Raw genomic sequence first — 13,965 nt, forward strand, 5'->3', positions numbered from 1 at the left:
ATATATACACATACATGTGTGTGTGGTGGGTTAGAGTAAAAGTATACAGGTGTACACATGCATGGGTGTGGTCGCTTGGAGTTGGCCATGTATTCATAATTTCATATATATGAAAAACATAGAAGTTAAGCATATTTACTATATACTAAAGGAGAGGTGCTGTTCATCAGCACTGTTCATAAAGGAGAGATACTGCTCATGAAAACTGTTCCTAAGGCCCGAAATGAAGTGACGCTTTTGCCCCTGGTCTTTGTTGTCAATTACACTTGCCCATTGGTTTAGTGCGTTCTTATTTTATGGTGCTTACTGCGAGTATAACCAAAACGATCGAGGATGTTCGGGAAGCCTCCATTTTCACTGACTTCAACTATTCTTCTATTTCGAATTTTCCATCAAGATCGCCAGTGATGAAATCAATTGTTCCATCTCCTTTAGGCGCTTTGATCAGTGTGTTTTGGTAGGTGATCCATAGACTGAAAGAGAGGGAGGGAGAGAGAGAGAGGGCGAAGATATTGCGTGATCCAGTCTAGAGATTTTGGTGCACCTAAGAAGAGAAGGATCCCTAATCTCTGTCCCAGGATATAATTCTCAGGAAACATAGACACCGCGACGAGATTTGAGGCGTTTACGACTGCTATGAGAGGATTAAGTTCCCCTTCCCCAAGAAGGACTGCTCTCACCGCCGATCTTGAGCAAGCCTATCTCTCGCTCATCACCGCCTCCAGAGGTCAGTTTCAGTTTTACTCTTTTGCCCCTGATTGTTTCCATTAATTTCTTTTCTATTGAACAAGATAATGATAATCCTCAGCTCAGTATCAGCGAGTTTTCATGATTTAGGTTTTACTGAAACAAGTTGAAATTGAAATTGGAAAGTGACCCTTCATAGTGTAGATTGTAAATTTTTGTGTTCAATGTGTTAATCATTAGGCTAACTTCACAGGTCGTACGAGTGTACAACGCATTGTGGCTGATCAATAGTGTGGTACCTGTGGATATAGATGAAGAGGAGGCTGATGGTGTTTGGTGCTGTTGAATTGAGATTTTCTTTGAACAACAAAGATTTGGGGGTGAATTCAGGTCTGCTTTTCCTTCTTTAATTTCGGGTCAGAGGGCTGACTCTTCATCATCTTCTTCGATATCTAATCGTAGGGTTGAATTAATTTGTGGGTTTTCATTTTGTCATTGCTTCATGGTGCAGCTTGCGTTAGAGTCAGTGCTGGATTTATTTTGGATTATTCTCTTTTGGTCCGACGAGTTTTCTCATCAGCAAACTACTCAGATAGAGCTGTATGGAATTTTGAATTATCTCGACCTTTTTTTCTTGTTCAGGTATGACTCCATATTATTATTTCCTTGATTTTGATATACAGCTAATGTGTTTTTGGTGTTTGCGTTATTGACTTATGATCATTGAACTGTACATGTCTACTGAAAATTTCCAACTCTTTAAAACATGCACAGTCTTTTTGATTGTGCTTTTGGAAAATCAATATTTCCTACCTCATATTCACTTCTGGACCAAGATAAATAGTATTCACAAACTCCTAACTTCACTATAGTTTATAATTAAACTTTTGTGCAGTGTTTTAACTAATTATTATACATACATCTAAGGACGGGTTGGTGTTCATAAGATACTGTTCTGAGACTGGCGCGAGAGAGGAAATCTAATCCGAGAGGGAGGAATAAGAGGAGATTGGGTTGTTGGAATCGAAAGCATAAGAGAAGAGGTTCGTCTGGATTTTGTAATAGCGGTCTTCTGCGACAGAGAGAGCGACAGAGTGAGGCTGATCCAAGAGAGAGGAAGAGAAGGAGACGGGAAGAGGTAATGACTTCGCCTGAAATTTCAGTTCTTTATTGAATTTTGGAAGGTTGGTTTGCCATGAATGGTGAACGCTTTGTGGGTTTTGAAGTACGATTCGAGTTGTCTAATTCGAAATTGAAAAACCCAATCAAAAATTCAATTGGTGGGTATTTGAAATTTTGATTGTGAATGCTCAGTTTTTTTGTTCAGATTCATGGCTGCTAATTATTACTGTTAGAGATGAATATTAGGCCTGGATAAAGGCTTGATAGAGGTTGGCTTTATGTTTGAAGAGAGCTCATAAAACCTTTTTTCGTTTGGGATTTTGTTGAAACAGAAGAAAAGAAAAGAAGAAGAAGAAGAAGAAGAGGAAGAAGAAAAGGAAGAAGAAGAGGGAAATCGAGTAAATTGATCATCCCAGGTACTTTTTCTGTGAATTGTTGCCCAGTATATGTCAGTTAAAACAAGTTGCCAGCTTTTGCTTATTTGAAATACTATTTACCATATATGATTACTCATGTTTATTTACGGGTGCTTATTGGGCTGCTGAATTTGGAGTTTGATGTGACTTAGTTTATAAGAGATGTAAGATAAAAGCAAAGATTTTCTTTTCAGCTATTGGAATTATTGGCTTTTGATATGGGGAGGAAGGGGGTGAATTTGGGTGGTAGGTAAGAATGATTTTCTGGGTTTCAGCTATTTATGATCTTCTGAAAACTGGAGTTATGATTTTCTAGGTTCCTTTCTTTCTTTCTGCTGGGTTTTGGATCTTGGCTATATGGCTATATATGTAATAGAGCTTGGTAGCTGAAAATATGTGCAGCTACTATTAGAAATATAATTAACCAATCAGTGTTTGCTCAATGTGACTTTCAAACCTTTGTTTTCTCTTTTTGCTTTCACTTCTGTTTACAGCAAATTTGTGTTCAAGTTAGATTTGACATGGATTTAACCTCTACATATGATATACTGCAGGGATTTCCATAAGCATATCAAAAGTGGCAGCTAATACAGTTCGAGAAGAATTTTAGAACTTAGAAAAGAGCACATCAGTTGATAGCAGAAAAGGTAACAGTAGCTAAACTAGTAGGAATGTATAAAACAGTGCTTACAGACTTAATGATATTACTATTTGCTGATACATTTTTGCCATGTGCATACTATTTGGATCAATCTTTTATTTTTTGGATCAATCCCAGCACAAACTATTTGCTTTTGTATTCGCTTAATTTCTATTTTCGATGTAAATGTAGGTCATGCTTCTTATTAGAATTGGTCTAATCTGTGGGATTTGGTCAATTTCAGTGGGTGGTTCTTTTTTTTTTTTTTTTTTGGGTTTTGTCTTATTGCATGTGATTATGTGAAATTTGTTCTTAGTTTCTTTTAGTGTTGTTCGTGTTTTTAGTTGGTAGCCTAGCATCTACCTATTAATAGTTTTATACTGTGCTAACAATTGAAAGTTGGAACCTTTTTAATTATTAAATCAAATGAAAGTCATTATGGTGTCTGTTATCTAATGTTCTTGATTGGCATCAAATTTTTGGACAATTAGATTAGTTTGTTCCAAACAATTTCAGTGCTATTTTGCTTTTTTTTTTTTCCTTTTTTTTTTAACCACAAAAATCTTGGATCGAAAGTTGTGAACAGTTCAAAGTTTGAAGGTTTTCAATCATTAAACAAAATAAAAGCTATTCTGATTATCATATTGTCTGCTATGTAAACTTTTTGATCGCTATGCAATCCGAATTAAGCTATTAGAATGCATAGCTGGAAGCAAAAATGTATTAGAATTAATTCTATGAATGACAAAGTTTCTTAGTATTTAAATTAGGCTAATTAGACTAATAGCAGACAAAACTGCTTAGTTTCTTCACCATTATATTCTATATTATTGCCGTTTAATCACTGTTTTTTTCTTGAGAAAAAAAAGGGACAGATTTAGGTGGTAACTGTAAATGATTTTCTGAGGTTTCAAATTGTTATTATAGGGGTTACATGTTTGTATGCTTTCGGTGTTCAGAGCATGACAAGTAGGAATGCAAGAGTAAGGACAGTTTATCTTTTGGAATGGAGTTCGGTCATAGAACCAGTCTCTAACTGCCCCTACAATTGTCTGCACATGAGTTTTTACAGAACCAATTAAAATTAGTGTATTTGCAAGCAGGAAATAAAACCTAGATATTTTTCTTTTGAAAGAGGGTGTTTGTGGTCTTTGTTACCATTTTGTTAAGGAGTGGAGAATTAGGCATTAACGAAGTCGCCTGCAATTCAGTTTGACAGTATAGATAGCAAGAGTCTGAACATTCGTCTCCTGCAATCTCACTTTTCTGTCTTAATCACAACAATGAACAATACTGTGATTAAGAATCTTAGAGGAAATTTAAACCGTCTAAAAGTGTATCAGACAATGATCCTCATCACCTACCAAATAAAGAAATCATTTGATTACGGTTACACAAGTATTTAAATTGAGTCCTATCTTTATTCCATTTGAGGTCCTATCTGGGTTTCATTTTCATTTTCCTTTCTCTTTCTGGGAATCAAATAATGCGGTATGAAGCTAAGCTGCAAATTTCCTTTTAGGGCCTTTGGCTTTGATAGTGTGTATTAACTCTAAAAATTAACTATGTAGTTGTTTATGTACCATAAGATAATTCTATCCTATCACTAGTTTTTTTTTTTTTTTGGGTAAATTGTGAGGATTTTTTAATTCTGAATTCTATCCTACAGTTTGGACAAGAGAACATTGCAACTTTTTTGTGCCGCAGCATCGCGCGGATGGGTTTTCTAGTTTACTATATACTAAAGGAGATATACTGTTCATGGGCACTGTTCGTAAGGGAGAGATACTGTTCATGGGCACTGTTCCTAAGGGCCCTTAAATGGAATGACGCTTTTGCCCTCATTTGAGATTTTTTTGCGGTTCTGCCACTGAGCTATATACTAGGGGCTTCCATCAGTTTCTTCTTTCTTCTACGGCCATCGGATTCTTCTCTCTTCTGTTGGTTTCTCTCTTCCTCCCTTCTGCCCTGGTTTATTAAGCTATCGCCATCACTCAGTACGACATCGAAGAAGTACAGCAACACTTGGAACCACACATGTAACAACCCAACAATCTCGATGTTCCTTGATTTCATCAGTGAATCACGAACCTTAGGATTCCCATTTAACTTTGATCTGTGTGTGTTCTATGTAGTTTCGCAGCAGAAGATAGTTTCTCTGTACGAGAGGTTCTGTCAGTTCGATCGCAGTGGCGGAGGTTTCATCTTCGCCAACGAGTTTTTTGTCCATACCGGAATTCGCAGTCAATTCTCTCTCTCAGGTAAGCCTATCCCCAAATAAAAGTTAAAGCTTTCGTGATCTGAGGGTAGTAAAATTTCGAAGATTGAGGCTTTTATTGAATGGTTGTTTTTGCTTCATATTTTTTTGCTTCTCCAATTTGTTGTTATTGGATAGGTTGAATTCTCATACAATACAATTTTTGGTTTCACTTATATCAATTTTGCATTTCTCAGTTTTGGCTGGGTGGACGTAGATACTGGGGGAGATATGGAGCAAGACCACACTTGCTCTCAGGAGATGCTTCTGTATCAACACTCAATTTCCTTTTCTCATCAGAGAGATTTGATCAAACAACAAAGCTACTTAGTTTTGGGGTGAATTCAGGTCTTCCTTTTTTCTCTTCAGCTTCTCTAATTTCATATCAGAGGGTTGAATTCATTTTTAGGTTTTCTATTCTGTGTTTATTGATACTTTATTTTATGATTGCTTCTTGGTAGTGAGACTAGCTAAGGTGATTGCAGGAAATAGGCTAATAAATCAAGAATAAGCTAATGGGTTCCATCATTCTTTTTGTGCAGAAAGATATTCAAGGGAGGATTGACAAAGAACAAGCGGTTCTTTGCTTTGCTCAGCTCACTGGCATTGGTAAGTACTCATTGAATTGAGTCACGATCCTCCTTAATATTTTCATTTCAATCCTTTCATTTTAAACAAAAGTCTTTCAATTGCGCAGGTTACAATTATGAGTTCAATTGCGTCTGAATTTGGTTTGAATGTTGGAGCTTTTGGGATTGATTTGGGTTTGTTTCTGTTGACAACTACAGTTGCAGAGAGGGAAACTCTATGTTGGATATTATGTGGCTATGAAGGGGTTCTCTGCTTTGCTTATCAGCATTGGTAAGCACTTATTGGGCATCTGATTGGTTATTTTGCAATGTGGTATGAAAGTGAAATTTTTCTGTATAATTCCATTCTTCTTGCTTTCTTATCGGTTTTTGTGGGTGAGTGAGTGTAATAGATTTGGTTACTTAATTGGATGAATAGACATTTCTATAAGTTCAAAACTGTGGCTATGGTTAGAATATGTAATATATATATATATATATATATATATATATATATATATATATATATTGAGTGATGAAACAATCTTTATTCTCTGAAGCAACATTTCTCCCATGTTGTGAGAGTCATGGATAAATGTTGCTTCAGAGAATAAAGATGGTTTTTCCTTTTCACAGAGACGAAGGAGCTGGTGATAGTTTTTCTTGGAGAAATTGAGCTCATTTGAACAAATAGGAATATCCGATTGAGCTGGCACCTATTTGATCAAATTGGGGGATTTGATTGAGCAATCAGAGATCTTTGAAGGATTGAGCTCCGGGTAAGCTTCTTATGGTTTATTGGTTTTAAATTTTGATACATGTGAATTTGGGATCTTCAATTTTGTTTAGATTGTGAAACTCTATAATCCAAGAATACTATCAGCTTGCATAATATGATAACCATATATCTAATGGCCTTATTAAGTGATAACCATCATCGTGTCCAGCCAAGTAGAGCTCTAACATAACCGAAGGTCCAAACTTCATCTGTGATAACACAAATGTTTCAATTGAAATCATTCAGATCATTAAAACACAAAGATGTAGACTTTGTTAATTGTCATTGTAAACTACACCCTCCATTTATATATTTGACTATTTTTGTGTTTCACTGTTAAATTTGAACAAAGAATAGCATGACTTACACAGTTCTTTCAATTTCACTTTAGACCTAACCGGAAACATTGGAGTTGACTTTTAGTCCAGTTTCACAATGTTAGTAACCGAAAGAAGCATTAGCTTTCCTGCTAGCCAAATCTTAATTGGAATGGAACATCTTGGCCAGTACTTGATGTTGCTTTGAAATTGTTGTTTAGTCTGGTTGGAATTGAATTAGTGTTCTATTCATATCTAGAAATGGTTTAGTCATAAACAAGTATATAAAGGCAGCAATATCTCACAGAAATCAATTTGAAACGGTTTGTATAAATTTGCATTCTGTTTGTAAGATAACTTGCCATCAATCATAATTATATGTGATAATTGAGATTTGTCTTAGTGTCGGATGTTATGTGTCTATTGTTTATATACATGCTTCATTTTATGCAGTGTGATTGTGGAATCCTTGAAGGTGGTTAGCTTGCAAGGATTTGCCTCAATTTTGGAGCCTAACCTCTGCAGAATTGTGAGTCAAATTTTGACTATTTACTGATTATAGTTGAATTTTGGTTGAGACTAGATGCAGTTAGATGAATCTCTTCAATATGTTTATCAATTCAGTGAAGCATCATCTTGCTTTTAATAGTTCTGTTATTCAAATACTCATGTCATTCATTCATCAAAATCATGTAACGGAATCACTTTAATGGAATTTTTCTGGAATTATATTCTGCAAGGGCTTCTATTTTTTTTTTTAATTAATATTTTTAAATTTTTTTTTCTCTAAATAGAGATTTAGAGACAAACCTTCAAGGGCTGAAGCAAGTTCGCAAACCTGTTGTGTTTCATTCTCTCTATTTAGACCTTTGGGGTGTATTAGAACACAGAAGGTCCTAAAATTCTTGAGTTTAGTTATGGTCTATACTCAGTATTCAGATTGGTTTAGATGGATTTAGTTGTTTTGTACCACAGAGGTAGTAAGTGTGTGTTTGGGAATGTCTCTAAAATGAAAGTGCTTTTGGGTTTAATGTCAAATGAATTTGGAATATGTTATCTGCATTGTTTTGCTCGCTTTGAACATTATCATGATATAGTGGTTTAATGTCAAATGAATTTGGAGTAAGTTGTTCACAGTGACAAATTCCGCAGCAAAGCACGGATAACATTTCTAGAGTATATATATATGTGTGTGTGTGTGTGTGTGGAATACAAAAGGTGGCAAAGCGGATAGACGTGTGGAAGACAGATGGAGACGAAGCATATACAAGGTGCTTTAAAAAAAAAAGGAGAAACCGATTGAAAAAAGAGGGACCTGAGATCAGAGAGCAGCAAACCTTAGGAGGAACCCGCTTTCTCAATATGCCAAGGGCAGCAAAATCCCAAGCCAAAGCGCAGCGGCGACTACAACTGCAACAACTCTTGTTCAAAATAAAGATATCAAAACTTAGAAGAGTCGATCATTCGGGCCGGGTAAGTAAAAATAAAAGAGAGAGAGAGAAGAAAAGAGGGAATTTTGATTCCCATGGAGATGAATTGGCTCACTTTGTTATAGCAACCAGATTCGTTCGCATTAAGTCAGTGACAATGACCTGCAAAGACGCGATGTCGATTGTATTAAGTCGAGAGAAAAAAATATGAACGACGGAGGGGATGAGATTGAAAAGAAGCTTACTCTCAAGTGTCTACAACGAGTCTGACGATTGTGGGAACACACAAAGTTAGCTGCTGGATGCACTAGCAGAGGGCATGGAGAGTTTGGTGATTTGTTCTGTTTTATAAGAGAAAAATCTATCAATTAACCTCTTTTAGAATCCTTATAAGGCATGCATGAATGGAGGAAAATATGCATTTGAGACTCCATGATTTTTCTTGTTAACCAAATTTTAAGAAAAATCTTCATTTTAGTCTCAATTAGCTCTTTCTGAAAAGGCATGGGTTGAAGGGAATGTCTGTGATCACTAGTTTCAAGCTCAATGATTGTTCCTATTAACATAAAAGTCATAAGAAGAATCAATCATGTGCTCTTTCCAGGCTTCATGCTAAAAGGAATGAATTGAAGAAAATATACTTGCCAGTTTGTGGTTCTACGATGCTCATATGAATCTGATGACCACTGATTGTCATATCAAAGTTTCTTAGAAAATCTCTACCAACCCGTTTCAGTCTCTGGAAGCGCAAAAAAAAAAAAAAAACAAGAAGAAGAAAAAGGAAGAACAATGGACGTCCAGTCACACTTCCGGCAAGTGACAAGCCCATGCCTATAGCGCACCTCGAAGTGGGGGCATCTGTAGACACAAGAAAAGTAATAAAATTAGAAAATTCTAGAAATTACTACATGTGAACGTCGAATTAGAGCAGTCTACAAAAGTGATGTGCGTCAAATGATGTAAACCTTTGGCGTAAGTCCAACAAAGCGGGCATTGATTATCGTTAATTGGTTCTAATTAATTTAAATGTGATTATAGAGCAATTCAAATTGAATTGTGATTAAGTCAATAAATTGGTTTTACTCCATAATCAGTAAGGCTTGAATTACGTGGAAACGTTTGTCAATCCACAAATCAAGCCCCGAATGAATGCTCGGGAGTTTCAAAATATGGAGAGTTGTTCACAAACTCTATAAATACCCTAGTTCAAGATAGAAGAAGGGACTTTTGGACATTCCAGACAAAACGACAAGGGAAAGCTCAGAAGGCACCAAAATCCGTGAAGAATCATCAAGCTATCAGAAGAGCCGATTCATTCACCACCAAAATCAAGGAACACCAATTCGTGTGGCAGCCCACGTGAACATCAACCGATTCAAGATCAAGTGGTCGACACCCTTGAATCCAGAACAAGTCCGGAGAAAGAAGCAGAGAATCTACTTACAAAGATTGTAACCTGCATTTTCAATATAAATAAATAAAATTATTATTTTGTACGTGCATCTGTTTGTTTATAGATTTTTGTGTTTACAATAACCAAGCTAGCTAGATTGGCAATTTAACCACAAATCAAAATAAAAAAGTTAGTCCGAAGTTATCTCTATATTTCGATCTTTGCATTCTCATCCCTTTGGGGTTAAATTGTATACTTCTATCCTTCCAATTTCATCGTACGTACTTATCTCTAAATTTTTCTGTACTGTTGAGTTGAGGATGCATGGTTCACTAGTGCTGTTATATTCTCGAATAATAAACCGCTGAAACCTGGCTACCCCCATGATATTAGTAAGGGTTGATCAATTACAATGTGGTGTAATCACATTTATTTTTATTCATATTTAGAATTAACAAATTTGTATGAGCTTCGCTTAATTGCTTTATTTGCCACGTATTCTCAAGAAATTTCACCTTTTGACAGAAATATGGCCTGCACGAGTTCAACGTACTCTTCAAAGGGCGAAACAAAGGGGACAACAACTGTTGGTCTATTGTACAACGGAGGCATCCTAATTGGAGCTGATTTCTAGGTCCTCAAATGAAAAAAGGCGTGACAAGCCACTTAACAGTAACGATAACTCTTTCTCTCTTTTTTTTTTCTTTTCTTTTTTTTTAAATTTTTTATGAGAAGAAGTATAACTCTTCGTCCCTGACTCTTCCATGTTCTACTAACCAAAAAAAAAAAAAAAAACCTTTATATTTAAAATATTTTTCTTTATATTTCAGTCAGAAACGATATGGAAAAAATGTTTCCAATATCTTCCAATATAATTGCCGTAATGTCGGGGACAGCTATTGATTGCATGACGATGTGCGAGAGTGTGAAGTCCAACTGTATAACTGAGGTAAGGGCACCTAAAACCATATTCAATTATTCATTCTTCCTCATCACTTGGACTAATCTCTATAATTTTGCTTAAATTTGGAAAAGGAAAAATAAATACTAACCAAACTTAATTACTTGTTTGATATATAAAAAACAGTTCAAGACGAACGGTGGATCAGTTCCATATGCATTACAACTGATAGTGTGCTCATTGACGTGGTCTACCTGAAAAACGTTAAGAATGACAAAGCATTTGGGGTACTCGATCATGGCTGGATGGGATGCAGACAATGTAAGGAAAATTAAAATCTTATCGCTCAAAATGTTCTCGTTTATTTATGATATGCTCACTTAACTATGTATCACTCAAAGATATATTATTATTATTAATTTATTTTTTTAATTTCAAAGGGGAATGAATATTCATATATGGGTTCCATGACTTCACAAAAAGATACTACATGCCCCGGTCCAAAGTCTTCCCGGAGCATTAAGTAACTGATTTTGCCTTTACAGCCTAAATAGGTAGCAAATCCCTAGCAGATAACATCCATTCTAGCTTTAGCATGCACACTTATTGAAAGTGATAAAAAAAACTACAATAAGAGGCCACGACTAGTGGTTATTTAGTCTAATATTTTTTGGGCTTTTAGCCCCCATTTCAAAAAAATAAGAAATTAATTAAAAATTAAAAATTACACCAGAGCACCATGATTGGAGATGACCTAACTTCGTGGACTTAGTCTATTCATGTTCACCGAAGGGGAGTCATCTAACATAAAGAACAGATTTTTCATGCATTGTTTGTTTTAATCCAACTGAAACTATGGCAAATAGGCAATAATATGACATTACGTTTCTCAGGTTAAATTCCCATTTTACGATTGCAAGTATCCTACACGCTGCAATGCTGCATTTGGTATACCTTCATGCTTCCCCATTGGCGGTTGTTCAATTCAAACTTAAATGCGTCCTCAAGGACTCATGGGTCAGTTTACCAATATAAAAGAGGTGCAAAACAGAATGTGCCAAATGATTTTGTCTCATCTTCAGGAAAACAATCATGAAATCAAGTGTTTTGGGAACAAAATTATCATCGCAGGAGGCTGCTCAACATAGTCTTAATACCAAAAATTGAATAATGATCGTGGATCGAAGAGAATGACGTTCAATTGAGCATGTAATTAATATAGAATTGTGGTACATCAATCAGATATAATGCTAAAATTCAAAACAATCGAGGAATTAGCTAATGTTGGTATTGACATTCTCTATGCAGCATTGGCGGCGCTGTGTGTATTCTCCGGAAAATCACCCTTCTCATCCCTGTTCTCGTCATCCATGTCAGAACCCCAGTCCTCGTCACCCATGTCGGAATCCATGTCAGGGCACATTTCAGTCAAGTGCTCACCAGTCGTATTACAAAGATGACAAAACAATAAATCTTCATAATGGTCTTCCTTGTGGTCAGCCTCATTTTTACATGGGAGACAGTCACAAACCCTGCAAACTGTTATAAATTTTCCAGATCTGTCAGGGCACGTCTCAGTGCTGTGATCACAATTATCATCGCAAATCCTACAATGATACGTGTAACCGGAAGCCTTTGGTTCTTCTACCTTGCAACCTGTTTGTGATTCTATTGTTAAATACCAAAAGAAAAAAAGAAGAAGTAATTTTTCATTAATTTAGTGTTTTTTCTTTTTCTTCTTCATCTTCTTCTTCTCTCAAAATTTTCATGTATATAGAGTTATCAAAACATTTAGACTCATGCAAACTAATTCCTAGGTCCTCAAAAAAAAAAAAAAAAAAAAAAGGCCAATCAAAAGCATACCAGCAGCGTTAGTGGACTCGATGAGGATTTCCTCTAATTCTTTTGTTGGAGGATCACAGAGTTTCATCAGTTGTTCCAGGTCCTGCTGTCCAGTTGGGCTAATACTCATGGCGGCTGAATCTGTGTAAAAGAGAGAAATTTAGGTTAGGACTTAGGGTTTGGCGTAAAGAAGAGTATGTAATAACATAAATTAAAATAAAATAAAATAAAAAAAAACCTCTTTCTCCTCTGAACCGATGAACTAGCCCAAGGAAATTGCAATTAATCTTCCTCACAAACCCTGAAACAAAAATCGAAAACGTCGCTGGTGCCTTAGGGTGCACGAGGCTGCATATAGTTTTCCAGATAGTCATGGATTATGGGGGGATGTTGTCTCTGAGCAGTTGAATCTAGGTTTGGCTTGGGCCTTCTGAGAGTTATTGTAAGAAACATAAAACAACCATGTTAGATGTATGTGTGCGTTACCAAGTAACAAAATACCCTGTGTTGTGAGGTAAGAAGTTTTTCTTTCCATACTTTTTTTTTTTTTTTTTTTTAAATTTCCTTGTGTTGTGAGGAAAGAGTTCTTCTTTCCTTATTTTTTGTTTATATTTTTTAATTTCCTTGTATTGTGAGGTTTCTCTACAACTTCTCTACACCAAGTAGGGTTGTACTGTAGAGCCGGACCTGTCATGAGGCCCGTGACATTTTTTTTTTCCGGGGGTTTTTTAAAAAATTATTAAGTAAATAAAATATAAGTGTTTTACTAAACAATGAGGCTAACTAAACAATAAGTTGCATTCCTTTCTTTTATGTTACTTTTAGCCTAGGTTCGAATCCCCTTTTTGTTGTATATTTATTTTTCTTTTCAATTTATTATATATATATATATTTTATAAAAAATGTAGGTCCATTTTTATTTTTCGCCTCAAGCCTCAAAATCTCAAGTCTGGGTAGTGTTTTTTCCCCCTTCAGTTATGGTACGTCTTCACAACGTCGGATAATGTAGTAAAGTATGACTATTTGGTTCCTGAAATAAAACCTCCAATACATGATGACTAAGGCTTATGCTGTATGAGCAAAGAACATAGGATATACAAAATAAGTTAATGAATTCCTAAGGGTCCTTGACCAAAAGCATCAAAATGAGCCAAACTTATCCCACTTACATCAAGGAAGAAGAGAAGAATTGACGAAATATATATGAGTAATGTTAGGTGAATAATTTTCTTGGGTACGTACCACATTCATCTCACTTTATATGGTAGCTAATGTAACATAATGCTCAACTTCTTAAAGAATTTCATTAAATAATGTAGCACAATGCTAAACTTATTAAATAATTTCATTAAATAACATGGTTGTGCCATATCACCTACCACACAACATAGGATACGACAACATTATTCACACACGGACGAATTTAGCTGAGAAATCTTTCATGTTTTGATTTCCCTATTCTACTTTACTTTCCTACAAGCTTGCATGTTAATGTATTAGGATTCCTTGTACTATCCCGGTAGGCTCGATAATTTCTTTCCCGATTTTATATTTCCTATTCTTTTGAAATTAAGGAATAGTGCTCTATATAACCAACTTAGAATAGCAATTCA

General features: G+C 35.6%; 1 protein-coding gene and 1 long non-coding RNA gene across 11 annotated transcripts; one reads left to right on the plus strand and one right to left on the minus strand.

Moving 5' to 3' along the window:
* The first annotated feature begins 211 nt into the window (after positions 1-211).
* LOC112168135 lies at positions 212-8,947 on the plus strand. 10 transcript variants are annotated; one of them, XR_005799708.1, is made up of 15 exons: positions 212-727; positions 941-1,077; positions 1,199-1,329; positions 1,583-1,825; positions 2,142-2,225; positions 2,780-2,872; positions 4,535-4,904; positions 5,001-5,126; positions 5,320-5,470; positions 5,665-5,731; positions 5,820-5,983; positions 6,252-6,470; positions 7,240-7,315; positions 7,581-8,259; positions 8,342-8,947. It is a non-coding gene; the product is annotated as an uncharacterized LOC112168135 (long non-coding RNA). The 10 variants fall into 10 exon arrangements; XR_005799706.1 differs by having other exon boundaries at positions 221-727; positions 7,581-8,947; XR_005799711.1 differs by lacking the exons at positions 7,581-8,259; positions 8,342-8,947 and having other exon boundaries at positions 219-727; positions 4,573-4,904; positions 7,240-7,525.
* Positions 8,948-11,810: 2,863 nt separating this feature from the next.
* LOC121049251 lies at positions 11,811-12,696 on the minus strand. The gene is made up of 3 exons (XM_040505931.1): positions 12,591-12,696; positions 12,374-12,493; positions 11,811-12,166 (listed from the first exon to the last, which is right to left on the minus strand). Exons 2-3 carry the CDS (start codon positions 12,480-12,482, stop codon positions 11,811-11,813), a joined length of 465 nt encoding a protein of 154 aa, XP_040361865.1. The 5' UTR covers positions 12,483-12,493; positions 12,591-12,696.
* Between the last annotated feature and the right edge of the window lie 1,269 nt (positions 12,697-13,965).

This window comes from Rosa chinensis, chromosome 5 (assembly GCF_002994745.2).
Source record: "Rosa chinensis cultivar Old Blush chromosome 5, RchiOBHm-V2, whole genome shotgun sequence".
In the NCBI taxonomy this organism is placed as follows: domain Eukaryota; kingdom Viridiplantae; phylum Streptophyta; class Magnoliopsida; order Rosales; family Rosaceae; genus Rosa; species Rosa chinensis.

Bases quoted from the DNA above. Each gene is read 5' to 3' on its own strand.
- LOC121049251 (XM_040505931.1), bottom strand. From the start codon at position 12,482: ATGAGTATTAGCCCAACTGGACAGCAGGACCTGGAACAACTGATGAAA. The intron at 12,167-12,373 runs GTATGCTTTTGA...AATCACAAACAG, and splicing joins CGAGTCCACTAACGCTGCTG to GTTGCAAGGTAGAAGAACCA.